This window comes from Euprymna scolopes, chromosome 45 (assembly GCF_053919585.1).
Source record: "Euprymna scolopes isolate OS-2025 chromosome 45, ASM5391958v1, whole genome shotgun sequence".
NCBI lineage: Eukaryota > Metazoa > Mollusca > Cephalopoda > Sepiida > Sepiolidae > Euprymna > Euprymna scolopes.
The window spans coordinates 65,066,621-65,090,401 of NC_136526.1; the positions used below are offsets into that span (position 1 = coordinate 65,066,621).

The 23,781-nt window shown below is 36.3% G+C and overlaps 1 protein-coding gene across 2 annotated transcripts in view; it reads right to left on the minus strand.

The window, feature by feature from the left end:
• The window catches only part of LOC145269851 (calcium-independent protein kinase C-like), a 323,130-nt gene that overhangs the window by 50,640 nt on the left and 248,709 nt on the right, over positions 1-23,781 (minus strand). Inside the window, exon 9 of one of the 2 annotated variants that reach the window (XM_080125579.1) lies at positions 17,909-17,938. The exons of the other annotated variant lie outside the window; for it this stretch is intronic. Coding sequence (XP_079981705.1) covers positions 17,909-17,938 — 30 coding nt within the window. The remainder of the gene's footprint in view (positions 1-17,908; positions 17,939-23,781) is intronic. 2 annotated transcript variants of the gene reach the window in all.

Consider the following 23,781-nt stretch of genomic DNA (forward strand, 5'->3'; position numbering starts at 1 on the left):
TATGTAGTTGTCCCAGTGACCACATTGCACTCATTAACCTTTACCCCTGAGTGGCCTTCGAGCCTTGATAAGTGGTGGCTCTCTTATAAAAAAAAAAAAAAAAAGAAAAGAAAGAAACAGAAGACGTGAATGACAGAAGAAATGATTGTCAGAAAAAAAAATTTCAATCGAAAGTGACCTGAATCAATTTTGTCGGAGGCTGAACTAAGGTCACAGAGTCAGCCGATAATCATCCCCACTCTCCAAAATTATGAGGTCCGATTTCCATTGATTGTCAGCGGTGTTTCTTTATCGTAAAAAAAAAAAAAAAAAATTCATTTGCCTTTTTTTGGACTCGTATCAATATTTCACAATTGCTGATCAGACAATTTGGCCAATTCCAGTTTTCCTGACCCCCACCCTCAACCCCGCCAACAATGGGATCAAATAATTGACTCTAGATTATTTGTTTATTCAATTAAGATTTTTTTTTTTCTTTTCTCTAAGAGTAGTCTGGATGCCCGGCATTTCCCGAGTGTTTGTAGGTGTGTGCTGAGCAAAAAAAAAAAAATGTTAGTGCGCAGGCAGGCTTGAATAAGGAAAAGAACGTAAAAAAAAAAAAAGTGGAAGTGGCGAAGGTTTAAATTAAGGCTAGTCAATCGAAACGAGGGGATGACTTGCGAAAAAAAGCGACCCCTCCTTGTAGAAACCTGCCTAGTTGAAGGTGAAGGAACTAATGTTTTTGGCCAATTTTTCGAAATTTGTCGTCCGAAGTGTCGCACTTCAAAACGATATCAATCTCGTAAAAATCCGTCGCCTCTGTCGAAAGTTTTAGGCAGACATACAAACATACATACATACATTTTAACAGACAGGTGAGATTTATATTATAGACTAGCGGGGGTACCCGACGTTGCCCGGGTGTTTGTAGGTGTGCGTGTGTTGGTAGGCAGGGTGGTTAACAATAAGATAAAAAAAATGTTTTGATAGCTAGGTAGGATCAAACCAGGGGCCTTGAGGCGAAGGTGGAAAATAAAGTGTGAAAAAAAACCCTGACATGTTTACCCACTCGGCCAGCAAGGGAGAGTAAGAGAAAAACGTTTGAATTTATTTAAAAAATGAGGTCAAATACCACGCCATAGAAATCGCAGGCACGTGCTCGGCTGAGCTCCATTCTTTGGTCCCACCACTCGTCAAACTTTCAGCAGAAAACACTATCACTAGTTTCCTCCACTCTTTATCTGTGCCTAAACTTAAACGTAGATTCCATGAGCAAAGCTTCTTTCTTAGAACTGCACGCCTATGGAATTGTCTTCCGTTTTTCTACTTTCCAGCTAACTACAATATGGTTGTCTTCAAGTCTAACGTAAAGAAGTTTTTGATGAGCCGTTCCATATAAGTTAACAAATTTACCCAATCTCCATTACTAACGGTTACTATATTGTCTGATTTCTACACTCTTTAACCCTTATCCTCGAGTGGCCCCTTGGCCTTGATAAGTGGTAAAAAAAAAAATAAAAGACAGTTTGTTTTTTGGTTTGTTTACACAAATTAACAGGTGCGTGAATTTGAATTTAATGAGATCAAAAAGAAATACCGCGGTTAACTTCCACTACAGGGTAGTTATTTTGGGTTTTGTTTCCCCCAGACGTTGGGGGAGAAACCTGCATCCTATAAAAAGGGAAGTGTCCCAATGAATAGCAATTGTCTGATATAAGGGGTTTCCCCATGTTGATGTAAATAAATCTAGACGTGACATGCGTTCGCAAATCGTACATATTATGATCGAGGGGGTATATAATCCCCCCCCCCCCATCCCCAAGAAGCCCGGCAAAAAAAGCCTTTGCTGGACATACATAAAATGTGCACATTTTACCTTTTATATATATATATATATACTAGCGAGGGGTACCCGGCGTTGCCCGGGTGTTTGGATGTGTGTGTGTGTGTGGGGGGGGTTAAAAAAAAAAAAAGTAAGTATGAGGATCGAACCCGAACCGTTGAGGCAAAGTTGTAAATTAAAGTGTGCGCAACATGCTTATGGAAACACGTTTGAATTTATTTAATTACTTGGATTTAGCAGGTGCCCGTTTTAATGAGTTACTGAGGTCAAGTTTGACTGCGGGATTTCATTTACTGCTGAACGCTTCCCCCCCCCCCACCTCCCAAGATGTTATAGGAAAAAGACTAACCCACATGCGGCGAGCGAGAAATATTGAATATTTATCTTCCCGAAATCGAGCAAATTAAATAGACAGGCGAGCTTCGTTGTTAACTGTGAGATATTACGATTTATGTGATATAAAAAGTTTTAAAAAGTTGTTAAGCGAGCGACCGCTTCTCTGAAAGAAGCCTTTTGTAGACACACAGAAAAAGCGAACACACATACATACATTTTCGCTTTTATATTTATAGATATAGATTAAGTGCATACTAGACTTTTTGTCCGCTAAAAACAGGCAAAAGTTATAGCCCATTGACTAAGAATGTCAAACATCTAGATGAAAAAGTAGTATTGTAGGGAGCACATTAAATACTAATCAATATTAATCCCTAACCATGCATTAAATCGATACCATAATACTTAGTTCGCTGGACCTTATTATAACAAAGGATCATACAAAATTTAAATCAGATCGACCCATTAGTTTCTGAGAAAACTTCTAGAGTAAATGTGGTACTGGGGGGACTAATCTCTATTAATCCCTAACCTTGGATTGAATGGATACCATATTACTTAGTTTGCTGCACCTTATCATAACGGTCCATACAAAATTTCAGCCAGATCAGTCTAGTAGTTTTTGAGAAAAAGTGGAACAGACAGACACTAATAACATGTAGTGTCCCTTAAAGTCCGAGTGACAACAAGTCGCTCCAAATTTTAATAACTCCCCACCTCTTCGATAACCCTTTGCAAATCATTTTGCATTATTGCAACAGTTGTTTACTATTTATTTTTTTGCTAGTAAGAACCGTTTGGTGTAGTTCCTCTTTGCTCTTTTCATCCTCTTTGACCCTTCATGGCAGATTTTGCGGGATCAGTTGAAGCTGGTGTTCCCACATGTATGTGTGTATATTTGTGAATTTATTTTGTGTGTGTGTGTGTGTATGTGTGTGTGTGTGTGTGTGTGTGTGTGTGTGTGTGTGTGTGTGTGCGCGCGCGCGTGTGTGTGTGTGTGGGGAGGGGGATTCAGTTTCTTTGGGTTTTTTACTTTAATTTATTATTACTGTAAAAAATTATTTGTACTCACTTGGAGTTCTCACACGGCCATTATCAAAGATTACTCACTGACAGTAATTGACTTCTCAATGGCAGCAATCACATTTTTTTTTTTTTTTTTACAGTGATCACCACTTATCAAGGCCCGGAAGCCACTCAGGAATAAGGGATATTGCAAATACATTACGTTAGTGTGGAGATTTAATGAAGTGTTTACTTAAGAGGGCGATTCATTAGGAATTTGTTAACGTTGGACTTGAACACATCCAAGTTGTAGTCAGGTGGGAAGCAGGTAGACGGAACAGAGTTCCACAGGCGTGCAGTTCTAAGAAAGAAGCTTTGTTCATGGAATCCACATTTTGATTTAGGCACAGATAAAGAGTGGGGGAAATTTTTCACAGTGGATTCAGCTAGACGGGTGTTTTTCTTGAAAGATTGGCGAGGGGGGATCAGAGATTAGATTTCAGACGAGCCCCTGCCATGGAAATAACGATAAAACAAGGATAGGCTCGCAACGTCTCTTCTGTGGGAGAGAGGTTGCAGGGTAGAGAAAAGGGCATCCCCCACTAAGCCACGAAGTCTATTTTGTACTCTGTCAAGGCAGGATAGGCTGTTTTTAGCAGCTCCTGCCCAGATATGGCAGCAGTATTCCATCCTTGGATGTGTTTAACATGCTTAAATCATTCGTTGACATATATGCTGATGACACGGCCATCTACGGCAACACATCAAAGGCCGTAAATGCCCAAGTTCTCTCTGATTCTCTCTCCCTTGATCTTGAGCGCATGGTACAGTGGGGGAAGAGGTGGCTGGTTACTTTTTATGCATCCAAAACCCAGCTTCTATCTTTACATCATCAACGCTCTGATCCCCATCTGGCATCAATTGAAATAGATGACTCTCGCCTTGAGGAGGCTCCATATTTTGACAAGCTTCTGGGTTTGACCTTTACTCCTGATCTGAAATGGAACATGTACATCAGGTCTGTTGCCAAGGACGCTGGGAAAATGGTGAAATCCTTCTACCGCTCCAGAAGATATCTCACTAATGATGCAATTCTCTATCTGTATAAAAGCCAAGTACGTCCAAGGATGGAGTACTGCTGCCACATCTGGACAGGAACTGCTAAAAACAGCCTATCCTGCCTTGACAGAGTACAAAATAAACTTCGTAGCTTAATGAGGGATGCTCTTTTCTCTTCTCTGCAGCTTCTCTCCCACAGAAGAGACGTTGCGAGCCTGTCTTTGTTTTATCATTATTTCCATGGCAAGTGCTTGTCTGAGCTCCAATCTCTCGTCCCCCCCTCGCCAATCTTTCACGAGAAACACCCGTCTAGCTGAAACTACTGTCAATAAATTTCCCCACTGTGTCTAAATCCAAACGTAGATTCCATGAACAAAGCTTCTTTCTCAGAAGTGCACGATTGTGGAACTCTTTTCCGTTTGCCTGTTTCCCACCTGACTACAACTTGGATGTCTTCAAGTCCAACATAAACAAATTCCTGACAAACCACCCCCTTAAGACACTATCAAAACCCCCAATACTAATGATTACTACAACACTATCTCATTGATTACTGTGCACGCAATAACCCTTATCCCTGAGTGGCTTCCGGGCCTTAATAAGTGGTAAAAAGAAAAAAAAATCATTGGTCTTCACTGGAATCTGGGTTGCAACAATCCAGTGGAGGTCTGTTTAATGCTTTCTCTCCTCTGTCTTTCCATCCCTTTTTACCCTTCAATACTATTTGGTGTGGCACCAGTCAAAGCCGACTCCACCATTATTTTTTTGGAGAGAGGGAGAGGGACTTGGTTAATCCAAAATTCATTATTACGCACTAGGAGTATTCACACAGGCCATCATCAAAGACTTCGTTTTGAGAACAACCTATGGTATTCCGAGGAGTGTGAGTGACAACAAGTCTTCCCAGATTTCCAGCACTCTCCATCTCTTTCGATAACCTTTGCATATCAATTTGTGTTATCACAACAGCCATTTACTATTGACTTCTCGTTGGTCGTTGGTAGTTTTTGTTTTACGGCATATCAACCTTTTTCAGGTTATTTAATGCCGAATCTAGTTATTTTGAGGAACAATTTTGGTCAGAGTGGACCTGGGAGCAATGGCAATTAAAGGGTGGCTCCACACTCCCCAAGGCCCGCAAGGTGGGGCCTCACCATCGGATATAATTTTAGGTCATATCCAGGACCGACTTCTCGTTGGCAGTGACCATTAGTCTTCACTGGAATTTGGGTGGCAATGGATCTCTTCAAAGTCCCATTTCTATTCACACTCATCCAGTCGAGTTCTGGTTGGTGCTTTCTCACCTCGGTCTTTCCAACCTCCTTGACCCTTCATGACTATTTGGTGTGGTGCCAGTTAATGACATTTTTTTCATTACCTTTTTCATTACTTTATTATTATTATTATTATTATTATTAGTAGTAGTAGTAGTAGTAGTAGTAGTAGTACCCCCCCCCCATATATTAATAGGACAGGATGTGTATTATTTATTTTGTGTGTCACGCTTACATCCGAGTGACTGTCGTTTGATTGTGATGGACTTCCATTTCTCGTAATAAATAATTTTACCAAGAATTCTTCATAAGTTTTGGTTTCGGTTTCGATTATAGCTGATGGCACTCAAATCATTTATTTTTTTTTATAAATAATTTTATCAAGAATTCTTCATAAGTTTCGGTTTCAATTCAAGCCGATGCACCCAAGTCATATAGATATATTTTTTTTATTTTTGAAATCGCAACTTTATAATATATAAAAACCGATAAAACATTAACTCTATAATAATATGTACGAAATATGCAAGAATTAAAATATCATATTTAGGCGTACTTTATGACCGGGCTACGCCGGACCTCCCTGCTAACTTAGATAAATACTTTTGCAGTTTTAACAAGATCAAAGTGTAGTATCTGTTCTTCAGATGCGGCACTTCCATTTCTCGTTCTCTTTCAGTGGAGGAGAAATCCTTCCCGACTGAGACAATTTTTATTTCTGTACCTTTTCTCCACGTTAAAAAACGACCCTGGTGTCTAACTCTGTCCCGTGGGGAGGCATTGTAAATAGGTACAATCATGCCAGAGCATCTCAATTTACACTGGACATCTACAGAATGACAAGCATCAATATATTACATATGAATGAGTCCTCTGTGGAATTTCCACAGGTCCCGCTAGTTATTATTATTATTGTTGTTGTTGTTCAAGCATTTATTTAAAAAAAAAAAAAAAAAAAAAAAACATTATATGTATAAGGTCTAAAATTTATTAATCACGAGGTTTTAGGTTTACAAGGACCGGGTTCTTTCATTTTTTAATTTTTTTTTTAATATGGATTCAGATAGAGAAAGAAACGAAAAAAAAAAAAAAAAAAAAAAAATGAAAAGCTGACCCTGACGTCATAAGATGGAGAAAGGGAGGCAACTCCGTCTTCTGGATGTTCTGGAAAGTTCTATCCAGAAGAGGAAGGAAATCATCAACCAATGGGGATGCTGACTGATGATGATGCTACTACTGCTGCTGCTGTTACAGTGAGAGATTCAGCAACAATAGCGGCGAAAGAATGAGGATCCGTTTACTAATGAGTAGAGGCGAGAGAGGGGGGGGAACAAAAAAGAAGAGAAAGGAGATGAAAAGATTTTATATATAAAATGACGTAATAAAAAAAATAAAATAAAAACCTAATTGCAACTTCTCTTCCAATGTTCAGATTTTGTAATCATGCCCGATTTTATTTTATTTTTGGTGGATTGATAGTTGCTATTTCTTCCGAGGAGTTAAGAAAAAATAGACTCATTGAGTTGGTATCATAAATAAATGAATAATTTTGCCCTACGAAACAGTCACTGTCAGGAATTGTAAATGTTAGCGTAATTAAAGGAATAAATTGTAAGATGGTCAACATCATGAAATTTGGAATATAGACTTTTGTCATTAATTTTTCATATGCTCTGTAATTACATTGAGCTTCTTAAATTAAGGATTAGTATATAAAAAAGTGAAATATAATTGAAAAAAAATCATATTTACACAGATATATATATATATATATATATATATATATATATATATATATATATATATTAATGAAAACAAAGGGGTGTAGTGTTTACCTGATATATTCGATGGTAAACTTCAAACTAATATAAATAACAGTATTTATATATAGAAAATTTAATTCCAACCGAATTAAAAAAGCTCAATACGCAATAGAGAGTAGAGCTTATTATAAGAGAAAGAAAATTAAAACTGTAAGTTGAAATTTACAATCAAAATTTATTGTTTGACTGAATATTCAAAAAAACAATTTACAAAGTCCTGAAATATATATATATATATATATATATATATATATATATATATATATATATATAGTGATGGTTGTGTAGTTCCAATGAGAGAAAAAATGTATATTTAAAAGAGTGTAGCCATCAACAATTGTGGGGTTTCAGCCTTTTATCATATTTTTATTTAAAAATATTTTTATAACGCGTTTCAAGCTTTGTTTTGCTCTCTTCAGATATTTTTGTAAAAAGGTTGTTTTTTTTTAAATGAGAGTTTGAAATATTATTATTACATCTGCTGATACTAAATGTGTCTTTCAGAGTGATGTGGTCTCAGACATTCTGTCCCCAACAGTAAGTGTTGGTAGTGTCCAGCCAGAGTTAAGTTCAAAGAGGGGGGCTTTTGGTCCATTTCGTGAAGGTTATGTTTTTTTATGACTTTCTACCCCCATGTATAGCACACAATCACACACACATACATATACACACGCATATGCACGCAGGCATATACACACGCACATACATAGAAATATATGTAGGAGCATACATATATACATACCCACCTACACACTCACACACGTACTCACACACAACCACCCACTAACATATAACACACATATTGGTTAAATTTTTTTTGTCTTTCCCAATCAAAACACGCATGCATACATGTACTTAATCATTCAAACATAAGTACACGCACACACACACACACACACACACACACAAGATGGAGAATAGGTAGGAGATGATATATAAACACACACACACACATATATATACATACATCCGCATACATATGCAGACATACCCACATACATACACACACATGCATATATAGAGACATATGCAGGGGCTCACACATACGCATACATCCATATACACACATACACACGAATGCATTTACCCACCCATATATATGCATATATATATATATATATATATATATATATATATATATATATATACACACACACACAAACACATGTGTATACATCCACCCACCCATATATATATATATATGGACACATGCACCCACAATCACACACACACATACATATTCATACACCCATACCTTACATATATATTGGTTGAAGTTTTCTTTCTTTCCTAATCCAAGCACATATGCTTTTTCTTAGATTTATTCGTAGTTCCTTGAGTCCGACTCTGTCTTGAGTTTCGAGTCTGCAGACTAAAAATTGACAGAGTTATTGCGTAGGGAAATGTACACCGACACACAGACACGTCAAACAAAGAACAAATCCTAACATACGTCTCCACACACAACACAAACAACCCAGAGCTTTTCACAGAGATAACGAAAAATCTTGTCCTAAACAACTTCCTTAAAACAACAAAAATAATAAAAAGCAAACGCCAACCCAAAAACCTAAAACGCATTCTTACCTCATCCAAACTCAATCAAGACGCAACAAAAGGAGTCACAAAATGCAACAAACAACGATGTGGAGTCTGCAACATAATATTAGAGGGAAACACATACGCATTTACGAATCCCATACAAACATTCAAAATTAAAAAAAACCTAGATTGCACCTCAAAAACGTGGTCTATGTAATAAAATGTGCAGCATGCGATAAATCCTACATAGGCACCACAAAAGACCTTAGTAATAGAGTAGCCCTACACCGATCCAACATCAAAATCGCGGAAAATAGGCACCTGCATGTATCACAGCATATACACACATGCAGTGGAGGCAGATTTGAGATAATGCCCATCTTCCAAAATGACAACTACCGTGAATCATCAAGGAGTTGATGAGGTAAACATTAATAGGAGCAAAGATGCAAAGTAGAAAAGTGAAATACACAATAAATTGGGAGGTTAAACGTATATATATATAAAAATCGATTAAATATCAGTTAAAAACTGAGTCAATTAAAAATCTGAGTTGTAAAAGCAACGAGTCTATGGGCCAATATTAGCAAAGCACGTTGTTTATGCGCTTTGCTAATATTTTAATACATATATATATTACTAGCATGGGTGCCCGGCGTTGCCACAGTGTTTGGAGGTGTATGCTGAGCAAAAAACAAAAAGCGGTCAATTTTTTTTACTTTGCCCCCTATTATGATCCCTTAACATTTATTGTTTTGGGCTCAAATCAAGTTATTAAGTTAGATCCATGTCCAAGGAACACATATCTAAAATTTCAAGCATTTAGACCGAAAATTGTCGGAGGAGTTTAGTAGAGTTCTCAAAAGGTCAAATCATTGAACTTTGACCCCTTAATAGCCAAATTTCTGGCCGCAAACCGATCACATCAATTTCCCCAAATCTCAGTACCCTGTATATCAAATTTCGAGTCTGTAGACTAAAAATTGACAGAGTTATTGCGTAGGGAAATGTACACAGACACACAGACACGTTCACTTTTATAGATACATAGATTCCTTAATTGGAATTCATTTTTGAGATGAGCATTATATATATTAATTTATTTTTATTTCAGACTATTATTCTCATCTTTATTAGTTGTTGTTTTCATCTTTATTGGTTGTTGTTTTTCACGATTGAAACCGTTATCTTCAGACAATATCCATCTGGAACCGTAGAGATTCAACGTCTATCAACTGCGCCACAGGCCCTGAAGGGCGATCAAGGTTGGATTCTTTGATCTTATAAATCCACGTTTATTTATTATCTGATCTTCCATAGTCGGGTCCGTACCGATTGGTATATATATTATTCCTTAATTGGAATTCATTTTTTAAATGATCAATATATATTAATGTCTGAAGATAGCGGTTTCAATCCCACCCAAAGCATGCCAGAGGTTTACTTGGCCAAAACGTGGTGAGACGACAACAACTACGGATGGCAGTGATTGCTGAGAATGCAGTTAGGAGATTCGAAGTTCCTATCCATCGCGGTTACCACCTAACGAAGGCCAGAGGAATAGTTGGCCGAAACGTCGTGAAAAACAACAACCAATAAAGATGAAAACAACAACCAATAAAGGATGAGAATAATAGTCCGAAATAAAAATAAATTAATATTGTTGCTCTTCTCAAATCCGATGTTATTAATAGTAGGATGCTGGGTTTTACTGTAAGATACTTCGAGAATTTTAAGCTTTTTTTTTTTTTACACGGTGGTCACCACTTATCAAGGCCCGGAAGCCACTCAAGGATAAGGGTTATTGCAAGTACAGTACGTTAGTGTGGAGATTTGATGAAGTGTTTACTTAAGGGGGCGGTTCATTAGGAATTTGTTTACGTTGGACTTGAAGACATCAAAGACATGAAGCTTTTTAAAACGGTTTTCCTGTTGTACAATTTTTGTACTATCAACAAGGATTTGTTTAAGATTAGATGGGGACAGTTATGTTCTTTTATTAAATGTTGGTAGATGGCGCTGGTGTTGTTTAAATGCATAGTAAGCCGGCAGGATAACGTTGTGGTTGTATGTCCAATGTATGTATCATTCTTAGGTTTGTTTTGAGAGTTATATTCTCCTTGAGAGCATCTGAACTCATACACAACATTGGTTTTTATTATTTTAATTGGAATCCATTATTGAGATGAGTTTTATTTATTAATTTTTATTGATTCCAGACCATCATCCTCATCTTTTTCTTAGTTGTTTCATGTAGTTCAGTCGTTTAAGAAATAATTCTTGGGCGTTGTTGATTTGCCTTTTAACTAAATCAATTCTTAAATTACATACTTTAGTTTCTCGTTGAGCTGTTGGATCATGTAATTTAAAATTGTTATATTTCAAGTATTATATCGTTTGAAAATTTTCAAAAACCAGCATTTCTTCAGACTTTATGAATAAACACAATTTTGGCAATGTAGCATTTTTTTGAAGAGCATGTTTATTCATAAAGTGTGTTTATTCATAAAGTGTGTTTATTCAGAAAGTCTGAAGAAATGCTGGTTTTTGAAAATTTTCAAACGATATAATGCTTGAAATTGTCGAACTTGACATGGAAACAATTGTAACGTAAAAGGAAATGCACTTTTTGTTACCATCAACACCTTGTTTTGAAGGCTTGATTTTGCCTACACAGTATATTAATGCTCAATTATGAAATGTGATAATTTTGTAACTTACTTTTTAAGTAATCTTAAGTCAACCATTTTTGGCTTAAAACGTATATGAAAATTTACTGAATTTCATGTAATCAGTATATTACATATAATTATATATATACACATACATAGCATCATGTAATTTAAAAATGTTATATTTAGGCAGCATTTTGTCATTCAAGCAGACATTATTAAATACAACAGAGACACTTTGCTTTATGATTCTTGTTTTCGATTTTCGTGGTTAAAAACATCTCAACCCCGGCTGTAAAAACATTAGAGCAAACCAATGTTTATTAATTTTATTTATTGCGGACTATTATCCTCACCTTTTTTTAGTTGTTTCACAACGTTTCGGCCAACTATTCCTATGGCCTTCATCAGGTGGTAACCGCGACGGGATAAGAACTCTGAATCTCCTGACTGCATTCACTGCAATTACTGCCTTCCATAGTTGTTGTCGTCTCACTACGTTTTTGGCCAAGTAAGCCTCTGGCCGGCTTTGGGTAGGATTGAAACCGCTATCTTCAGACAATTCTCACCTGGAACCGTAGAGATTCAACGTCTCTATCAACTGCGCCAAAACGTGGTGAGTTGACAATAACTACGGAAGGCAGTAATTACAGTGAATGGAGTTAGGGGATTCAGAGTTGGATTCGATGAAGTATCTCTGCTTCTGTCACACGCCCATGACTGGGGTTGCTTTCGTAGAGTCTTACACCGTCAATATTTTATTTTACCTGAAACTGGATTTATATGGTCTACGATCTAGTGTGATATAGATCCATAAAATTATCATAAACAAAATTCAATTTTCTTCTATTATACTAGTGGGGGGTACCCGGCGTTGCCCGGGTGTTTGGAGGTGTAAAAGAAAAAAAAATGTATTAGTAATCAGGCAGGCCCGAACTTGTGACTGTTGTCGTGAATGTTGGCTGAAGGCTAGTTCAGCTTTCCGCTGTTTCACTTATTTGTTTCCCTACGATATTGGAGAAACCAAGCTCCCCGGAAAAAGGGGGAACTCTCAAATGAATAGTAATTGTCTGATATGAAGGATTTTCCCCACATTGATCAAAGCTAATTGCTTTCATGACGTCCCGGCATGAAAGGCTGCTGACGACTCTGCTTCATTGAGTTTTACTTTATTTATACGCAAAAAGACCAACAAACACGCGAAAGGACGGAATAAGTCGGTCAAAATAAATGTAGAAACGACGTCCGTTCGTAAATCGTAGATATTATAATCTAGGGAGTATAATTATATATTATAATCTAGGGAGTATATAAAAAGTTGTAAAAAATTAGTACCCTCCCCCTGAAAAAAGCCTTTCTTGGGCATACAAAAACGTGCGCGTCACTTTTGCATTTTATAGATATAGATAAAGGAGAGAAGTCTGTTAGTGTGTGTGTGTGTGTGTGTGTGTGTGTGTGTGCGCGCGTGCGTGTTTGCATGTCTCGCCAAAACTTTCAAAAACGAATCGGATAAGTATAGGGCCTCGGACGCATAATATGTGAAATTAGAACAAATGATTCATTTTGTCTACCTGAACGACCACAGAATCTGATAGTGGGGGCGGGGGTGGGGGTTCACGTAAAATCGTCTTTTCTAAACGATTTCAACATCTGTGCATGCGTGAACCACTTTACCTCTCAGATATGTTACGTACATAAATTTGCAACGTGATGGTATGATTGTTGCCATGGCCGAATTGGTAAGAGAGTTATTTTGTAACTATTAGTTTTTGCATTCGAGTTCGAGTCTTACCTTATGTCGGATGTTTTTTTAAAAAAGTTTTTTAACATATTTTTGAAAAAGTTTATTTCAGTAAGCTTTTGTCTTTCAATCTAGACCAGTGGCATACAGTGTTGCTGATGCCTTGGATCAACTACTTAATTGTATGTGCCCCCCCCCCCCCCTAAAGACTCAAACGTACGTCCTCGTATTGAGAAATGCTATGAGAAGTGGAGATGATTGGATTCCCCATCCCTTCTGGATGTAGATCCAAGAAAGTGTTGGTCTTGTGGGCCGACGCCAAGTCCTGCTGCCACACCCAGAGTCTGTCAGGGTCACCTGATTGTACCAGAGGATCACCACATTTTTCAGCACATCCAGGTATACTTTGATGTTGTGGAAGGTCATGTTGATGATGTTCAGGTACGCTTTGGTGCTGACTTTTTTTTATATTTTTGTACTTTGTGTTATTTACTTGGCAAAAAACAAATAATTAGTGTGAATTTTTTTTATCGTTAATTAAATTAAAATAAAAATCAGCGGACATGAACGAGAACCCCCCTCCCCCCCTTTAATTTTTATAGTATGTTTTAGTATGTAGCATAGTTTTCAAGGATAGGGGTGCTTATTCCGAAAGCCATTCTTTGGGGTTGGTGGTGTTTATACTACAATAATTAGAGAGAGTTATTTTTATTGTTAATTAAATTAAAATAAAAATCAGCGGACATGAACGAGAACCCCCCTCCCCCCTTTAATTTTTATAGTATTTTTTAGTATGTAGCATAGTTTTCAAGGATAGGGGTGCTTATTCCGAAAGCCATTCTTTGGGGTTGGTGGTGTTTATACTACAATAATTAGAGAGAGTTATTTTTATTGTTAATTAAATTAAAATAAAAATCAGCGGACATGAACGAGAACCCCCCTCCCCCCTTTAATTTTTATAGTATTTTTTAGTATGTAGCATAGTTTTCAAGGATAGGGGTGATTATTCCGAAAGCCATTCTTTGGGGTTGGGGGTGTTTATACTACAATCATTAGAGAGAATTATTTTTATTGGGTATGGCACAATCACGTTGACACATCGGTTCTTGTCAGATCACCGAAGTTAAGCAACATTGAGCCTGGCCAGTACCATATGGGTGACCATTTGGGAAGGCTAGGCGCTGTATGTACCTTCTGGGAAGGTTGAGCGTGGGGTCAGCACCCTCACCCCGTAAAAAGAACTCTTCGCTACAAAAGCATATACAAAAGTTGTAGATGGCCTATGCCCCCTCTAGGGGCTCAAAAGGCTATGGATGGATTTTTATTGGTGGTTTATTAAATTAAAACAAAATTCAGCGGACATGAACGAGAATCACCCCCCCCCCATAATATAATGGTATGTTTTAATATGTAGTATAATTTTCGAGGATGAGGATGCTTATTTCATTCCGTCTGCCTGCTTCCCACCTGACTACAACTTGGATGTCTTTAAGTCCAACGTTAACAAATTCCTAATGAATCGCCCTCTTAAGTAAACACTTCATTAAATCTCCACACTAACATACTGTACTTGCAATAACCCTTATCCCTGAGTCGCTTCCGGGCCTTGATAAGTGGTGACCACCGTGTAAAAAAAAAAAAAAAAAAAAAAGAAAGCCGTTCTTAACATGCGGAGGTTGGGGGTGTTTATACTATGCTGGGTTAGGTTGAAAAAAAAAAAATATACCAACTGCAGAATAAAAAAATTAAATAAAATTATAGATTCTCGTTCAGGTCCACCCAAAAATCATTTTTCTTATTTAAAATTTTTATTTTATTTTATTACTGAGGATTGATTTAAATATCAGATTACTATTAAATGTATTAATATTACTTATGTAAAAGTATAAATATTTTTTTTTAAATTGTAACTGCTTAAAAACTTTTTTTCTCGCTCACATGCCCTCTTTTAAATTTGTAGCCGTGGCCGACATTTTGTGAAATTTTTTTTTAAAACTGATATAAATTATTGCACAGGAAAAATAATTACATTAAAACAAAAATCATTTAGAAAGTGAAGTCAAACACAATTGTCTGTTTTTTTTTTTTTATATATGGCCTGGGCAACGCCAGGTATCCTTGCTAGTAAGAAATAGAGGAGAAAAAAAAATTAGTATGTGCGTCATTGAAAGTGAAGTCAAACACAATTTTCTGGGGTTTTTTTTATATATGGCATGGGCAACGCCAGGTATCCTTGCTAGTAAGAAATAGAGGAAAAAAAAAATTAGTATGTGCGTCATTGTTATTATGTCTGTTAAATGAAAGGAAAGACGAAGCCATCTAAGAAAGCTGGAAGAACCAAATTAAACCCAAAAGTTGCTGATTAGTAGCCTTTTTAGATTGTAAGAATAATTACCAGCCGATAAATCAAAAACAAAACATACAAATAACTGTTACCAAATGCAGAAAAAATGTATTTTTTACCGATCTGTATAGTTTTAAAGTTCTGAAACTTAAAAAAAAAAAAATTTTTTTTTTGTTTTTCACTTCAATATAAGATTCCAGCAATATCTGTCTTTACATATCTAGCAAAAATCCGATATGACCAACCCAGATGTTGATGTTGGTGTTGCATTCCTTGAAAAATAGTTTAAAATAAATTTCTCATCTTATAACTAACCTCAAGTCTGACGGGCAACTTTTTGGTCAGAGGTGGGTAAACGTTTCTTTAATTTAACTATGTTTTAAGCCTGAAACTATTGACCATTTGCAAACAAAATCGACTGCTTTGTTTTATGTTTGGTTAAATAAAGGTGACGGAAACAAATTCAGAAATAATAAATCTTACAATCAGTTTCCAAATGAGATATTCCGAATGACACCGAAGTCAGCAGTAAACTTTCTTGCTTTTTTTGGTAACAGTTTTTTTGTTTTCTTTTCTTTGTTTTCTTTTTTTTTTTTACAAAGGAGTCACCACTTATGAAGGCCTGGAGACCATTCGAGGATAAAGGTTACTGAGTGTACAGTAGTCAATGGGAAAATGCCGCAATCGTTAACAGTGGAAATTTATCAAGAACTTGTTTATGTTGGACTTGAAGATGACCATATTGTAGTCAGGTGGAAAGCAAGATAGCAGAACACTGTTCGACAGGCGTGCAGTTCTAGGAAAGAAACTTTGTTCATGGAATTTGTGTTTAGATTTAAGCACAAATAGAGAGTGGGGGAAGAGAGTTCCCATTGTCGATTTAACTTGATTGCTTGCTGGGAAGAAGATCTTGGTTTGTTGGTTGGTTGTTTTACGGCATATCCAGGAACAATCTTGGTTTGTACAGATGCTTTTGGAATGTATAATGGATAAGTACCTTTTATTTATGTATATATTTATATTTAATTTAATATTGGAGTTCATGCCAGTCTGATCCCCAATTGAAACGAATGTCTCTCTCCTTGGGGAGGCTCCATGTTTTGACAAGCTTCTAATTCTAACCTTTACTCCTGATCTGAGAGGGAACACGTACATCAAATCTGTTGCCAAGGCTGCTGAAAAAATGGTGGGATCATTCTACTGCTCCAGTAGATATCTCACTGCTGATGCAATTCTCTATCTGTATAAGAGCCAAGTGCGTCCCAGGATGAAGTATTGTTGCCACACCTAGACAGGAGCTGCTAAAAACATCTTTTCTCTTCCCTGCAACCTCCTTCTCGCAGAAGAGACGTTGCGAGTCTGTCTCTGCTTTATCATTATTTTCATGGCAAGTGCTCGTCTGAGCTCCAATCTATTGAACCCCCTGTCATGACTTTCATGAAGAACATTCGTCCAGCTGAAACCACTATCAATAACTTCCTCCACACACTTTATCTGTGCCTAAACTCAAACGTAGATTCCATGAACAAAGCTCCTTTCTTAGAACTGCACATCTGTGGAACTCTGTTCCGTTTTCCTGCTTTCCAACTGACTACAATATGGTTGTCTTCAAGTCGAATGTGAACAAATTGTTGATGAGCCGTTCCCCTTAAGTAATTAATGTACCAAATTTCGACAAATAACGATTACTACGACATGTTCGTTTTGACCACTATATACTCATTAACCCTTATCCTCGAGTGATCCTCTGGCCTTAATAAGTGATAACTCATTTGTAAAAAAAAAAAGTGATGACGGTCTGGTATAATAAATAATAATTAGCAAAAGTCGTAGGAAAAGTTATTGCCTGTTGACTTATCATAAAGGTCCACACAAAATTTCAAACAGATTGACCCAGTAGTTTATGAGAGAAAGTGGAACTTCAATACTAATCCTTATTAACACTTATTGCGTCTGAAACTTTTGCTGCACCTTACCATAGCAGATGTCCGTAAAAAAAACTTCAGCCAGATCGGCCCGGTAGTTTCCGACAAAAAAAAAAGTGGAATGGACAGACAGACTAAGAGAAATAGAATACAACACTGTCGAAGGAAGTGTGCAATATTAGTGTAAAAATCTGAAAGTAAAATCCCAAGATGGAGACGGAAAAGTGCGGAGGTTGAATATTTGAAAGTAAATAGCTAAAGGTTCACCACCACCATGTAAAAAAAAAAAAAAAAAAAAAAAAAAAAAAAAAATGCGATATAAAAAGAAAAAAAATAAATGTAAGGTGAAAAGAATTTTTGTTTACCTCGTCTGTAAAAGTTCAATTGATGGTTACCTTTAGAAAAATTAATAACAATAATTATGATTGTATAATAATGCATAAATGAGTAAATATATTTTTTTTTGTCGATTTTCTTAAAACGAAAAAAGGTTAACAGCGTCTTCAATCTTTGAAAGATCACCCATATTTTTTTGGACGTAAACAAATAAACAAACATCTATTTATTATTTTATTTATAAAACATGTGTGTTCACGATACTACCTCTTGTCAGCCTTGATTGTTTCCAGGGTTCGAACCTCAGACAAGATGCATTATGGTTAAGTGCGTTAACTGTTATGCCACAAAGTCTTAGATTGCTTTATGAATTATTTTTTTTTTAATTTATGCAGATCTTTTTATGACTTTTAAAACGATAATACAATTAATAGCATCTCCAATCTTTTATAAGCAAAATAATAAATAAATAATATTTGTTTATTTAGGTCCAAAAAATAAATATGGGCGATTTTCTAAGGAAAAAATATTTTCCATGACCTCCAAGGTTGGAGATGCTATTAACCGTATTAATGTTTTAAAAAATCAACAATCGTCGACATAAGTTTAAAAGCAACAAAAATAAGATATAAAGTCATCTATGACTTTGTGGTGTAACGGTTAACGCACTGGAATATAATATAATACGTATGGTTTGAGGTTCAAATCCTAGAAACCATCAAGCTACACTGATGAGAGGTAGTACCTCGAAACATGTATTCATAGATTACGGTTTTTTATTTATTTATATATATATATATATATATATATATATATATATATATATATATATATAACTACTTAATTTACTCACATAAAATTAATATACGAAAGTATAAATTTATGCCTAAACTTTAAGTATTTACTAAAAAGTGCTCAATACGTAGGTAGAGCTAGGTAGTAAGTCATAAAATATATATGGCGATTAAGCTACACTGAATATTCCGCGTTTCATCCACTCTAGGACTCTTCAGACTTATGCAGAAGAGTCCTAGAGTGGATGAAACGCGGAATATTCAGTGTAGCTTAATTGCTATATATTTTTTATAACTTACTATATATATATATATATGCTAGCGGGGTTGCCCAGTGTTACGTGGGTGTTTTTCGGTGTAAAAGAAAAAAAAAGTTTTGGTAGAAAGGGAGGCTCAAACCTGAACCCTTGACGCGAAGGTGGAAAAGAAAGGGAAAAAACCCTGACTCCTTACTGCTCGGTCCCGACAGTACAGGAACTGAAAAGCATTTTAATTTAACGATACAAAGTTAAGTGACATGTGTGTAAATTTAATGAGGTCAAACATCACGTCATAGGGGAAACTTAACTTTGGCTGCAAGTCAGTTTCTGCGTTTCCCTAAGATGTTGGGGAAAACCAGCTCCCTTAAAAAGAGGAGTGCCAAATGAATAGCAATTGTCTGATATGACGGGTTTCCCCCACATTGATCAAAGCTGATTGCTTCTCTGGATGTCCTTGCTACAAGTGCCAGGGAGAAGCGTTTGCTTTGTATTGAGTTTCACTTTTATACTGAAACTAGCGAGGGGTACCCGGCGTTGCCCGGGTGTTTGTAGGTGTGTGTGAGAAAAACCCGAAATGTGAAAAAAAAAAAAAAAAAAAAACAGGTGCGCGTGAAAAAAAAAAAACAAAGCCTTGCCGCGCAGTTCGAAAATAGTAAAGCGTGAAAAAAAACAGGTGCACGTTTTTGATAGGTATTCAGCAGTTAGCATTTTGTGCGGGACAGTATTTAATGAGGTCAATAAATCGGTTTGTTTTTAAAACCCGCTCCCTGTTTATTAGGGGGAGCATCTCGTCTCGAAATGAAAGCTACCGTCTGATATGACGAAGTCGACATTGACCAAACGTTACTTAGCTCTCTAGAGCCCACTGGCTTTCGGTCAGTAATTAGTCGAGTTTCGCCTTTTGTTTATACCGAAAACCGAATGTAACGCGTACCGATGCAGGAAATGTCGAATAATTAACGTTTGAAAGTCAATAAAATTAAATAGATAGGCGAGCTCCGTGGTTAAGTGTGAGATATTACAATTTATAGATGATATAAAAAGTTTTAAGAAGTTGTGAAGCGAGCGAGCGGTTCTCTGAAAGAAGCCTTTTGTGGACATCGAGGAAAAGCGTACATACATGCATACATTTTCGCTTTTATATATATAGAAGTCAAACAAACACGCGAAGAGTTAAAAAAAAAATTGCGAAAATAGCATGGAAAAGTCGCCCAAGTTAAAGATACACATGACCTCGTTTTGTAAATCATAGATATTACAATCTAGGGAGTATATAAAAAGTTCTAAGAAACAGTGACCCCCACCCGAGCGCCCCCCCCCCTCCAAAGCCTTTGCCGGACATACACAAAAATGCACACACACTAACACACATTTTGCCTTTTATATATATACTAGCGAGGGGTACCTGGCATTGCCTGGGTGTTTGGAGGTGTGTGTGTGTGTGGGGAGGGGGGTTAAAAAAAAAAAAAGTAAGTATGAGGATCGAACCCGGACCGTTGAGGCAAAATTGTAAATTAAAGTGTGAAAAAAAAAAAAAAAAAAAAAAAAAAAACGCGCGATGTTAACCATTGCCCCACTGCGAGATGCTAACGGAAACACGTTTGAATTTAATTTATTACTTGGATTTAGCAGGTGCCCGTTTTAATAAATTAATTAGGTAAAATTTGACTGCGGGATAGTATTCATTTACTGCTGAACGCTTTTTTATTCCCCGAAGATGTTATAGGAAAAAGACTAAGCCACATGCGGTGAGCGACAAATATTGAATATTTATCTTCCCGAAATCGACCAAATTAAATTTGCTTCGTTGTTAACTGTGAGATATTACGATTTGTATGTGATATAAAAAGTTTTAAAAAGTTGTGAACCGACCGACCACTTCTCTGAAAGAAGCCTTTTGTAGACACACAGAAAAAGCGAACACACATACATACATACATTTTCGCTTTTATATTTATAGACTAGCAGGGGGGTACCTGGCGTTGCCCGGGTGTTTGTAGGTGTGTGTGTTGGGGGGGGGGGTAAATCAGAACAAAAAGGAAACTTAACGATAGCGATTTTAAAAATGGATAAAAAAGGGGAGGGGGGGGTGGCAGGTGGGCTCGAACCTGGAGACTTGAGGCCAATAGACTGAGCCTGAACACCTGTGCTACGGCGACAGTAGCAATGCAAGAATGATTAAAAAGTGAGTCAAGTCAAAAAAGAGTAAGTGAAAGAGGTTGGATTTACAGATGGCCGCTTAATGAGGTCATAGCGGGAGCATTACGATGACGTAAGCAATGGCTATTTAGCAGTGAATATTTTTAATGCGAGACAGTTTTTAATGATTGTTTTTTTTGGGGGGGAGAAAAGCGACTACCCCGTATATTATAAGGGGAGGAGTAATAAAGCAATTGTCTGATATGATGACCAATCGAATCAAGCAACATATGGCGATCCAAAAATATAGAATATTAAACGTTTCAAAATTGGGCAAATTAAATAGACAGTTGACCCCCGTTGTTAACTCGTAGATATTATGATATAGACGTGAAATAAAAAGTTTTAAAAAGAATGAGGGAGCCGAGCAAGCATCCCCCAGAAAAAAGCCTTTTGCGGACATACACAAAAAGTGCACATACATACGAACACATATTTTCGCTTTTATATTTATAATGTCGCCAAGACTAAACTAGTTTCATTCAACAATAATAAGAAACCTTCTCTACCACCTATAGCAATGGCCAACGACTCTTTATCTGAGAGTACATCTTTGAAACTCCTTGGCTTAACGTTCACAGGAAACATGAGTTGGAACAATTACATTGAAGGCATCGCCAGGGCCGCTGCAAGGAAGGTGGGTTCTCTCTACTGTGCTAGAAAGCTACTAACACCCGAAAGTATCCCGTACCTCTATAAGGCAACCATTCGCCCATGTATGGAGTATTGCTGTCATATTTGGGCTGGTGCATCGGCTACTAGTCTCTCGCTCCTTGACAAGGTTCAAAAGAGAGTCGCAAATCTGATAGGCCCTGAACTGGCATCTAAGCTCCAGCCTCTGTCCCATCGACGAAACGTTGCATCCTCTGCTTGTTTTTAGCCGGTTAGTTTTAAGGGGTTAAAAGTGGTCAAAATTGAAAAAAATCGTTAAACATTTTGTAAATTCATCTTAGTTTATTTTTAATCAGTTCACGTTGGTACAGTCACCAGCTTTCGGTTTTGATTCTAGCTGATATTCAAAACAGAGAATCAGCAACTATGTCCCAGAGCCTAGCTGGAGTCCGAACACGGTACCCCCATAATAATAATAAAAGGTTGGGTTCGAGACTCCTAACAAACGGTTCCCCAGTTCGATACAAAACACCTGATGAAGACCGGAGGGCAAAACGGCCGAAACGTTGTGACTATAACAACCAAGATGAGGAAGTCAGTCAGACAATCTCAATCAATGAAAACACCTCATCTCAAAAATACAGACAATTACTTTAGTTTTAATATATTAACACAAATTTTTACTGGACATAAAGAATGCAATTTTCAAGACATTCTCCATGTTTTTCAAGTTGAAAATTGAATAAAAGATTACTAAACGGAATCGCTTGTCCTGTTTCGTTTGATTTTATTTTTAATATTTTGACAAAAATTTTTATTGGACACAAAAAAATATAATTTTCAAGACTTTACATATTTTCAAGGTAATAATAACAAAAAGGCCATTTCAAGGCAAAAGTTAAAATTCAAGGGCTTTTCAAGAGTGTGCGAACATTAAATAAATGTAGAATATGACATTTTCTCTCTCTCTCCGTCTCCTTTTTTTTCTTTCCTTCTTTTTCCATGAAAAGTATGTACATCATAAAGATTTTTCTGTATTTTTTTTTTTAAATCAGTATAATTCTAAATATGCACCAAATTTTATGTTAAAATTTGAAGGGATGAACATTCAAATTTCTTCAGATGTTTTTTATACAGTCTTTATAAAAAAAAAAGAAAAAAAGAGAGTGTATTAAACATTTTTTGGTTTAAATAATTTAACTTTGCTAGTTTTATTAAAAAAAAGAGTATTATTCTATTAAACATTTTTTGGTTTAAATAATTTAACTTTGTTAGTTTTATTAAAAAAAAAAGTGTATTATTCTAGTAAACATTTTTTGGTCTAAACAATTTAACTTTGCTAGTTTTATTTAAAAAAAAAGAGCATATTATTCTATTAAACATTTTTTGGTTTAAATAATTTAACTTTGCTAATTTTATTAAAAAAAAACAAAAAAAAAAAAAAACACTTTTAACCCAGTAATAAGTTTTGGAAGATTGTTGGTGAAAAAAAAAGAAAAAAAAAAAAATCACCAAAAGATAAGCATTTTATTATTTCTAGTCGCCACTTTGAAAAAAAAAAAAAAAAAAAAAATTACTTGCAAATGCGACTGTCCCTCGCAACGTAAAGCCCTGCAATTAGGGGAAAAAGGTAAGAAGGAAAGAAAATCCAAGGGAAGAAAGCTTCTACAGTGAAGAGGTGAGATTTTGCTGCTTGTAGGATTAGTCAGGTGTATGCTTCTATTAAATACTTGTAAAACAGGCACACCAAAATCAGGACATATCTTTTTTTTTTAAACTTTTTTTTTTCAACTAAAACATGGCATATTACGACTTGGAGATGTTGCAGCAATACTCCTGGCATGGACAAATTGTGGCTTTGTAAAGATAGAGGATCTTCTCAGGTGCGAGTAATTTTTCTAGCATAGTAAAGAAAGCCCACCTTCTTTGCAGCAGCTTTGGCAATGACCTCAATATATTTGTTCCAATTCATGTTGCCTGCAAATGTTAAGTTGGGGAGTTTGAAAGATGCACTCTCAGGTAGAGTGTTATTTATCA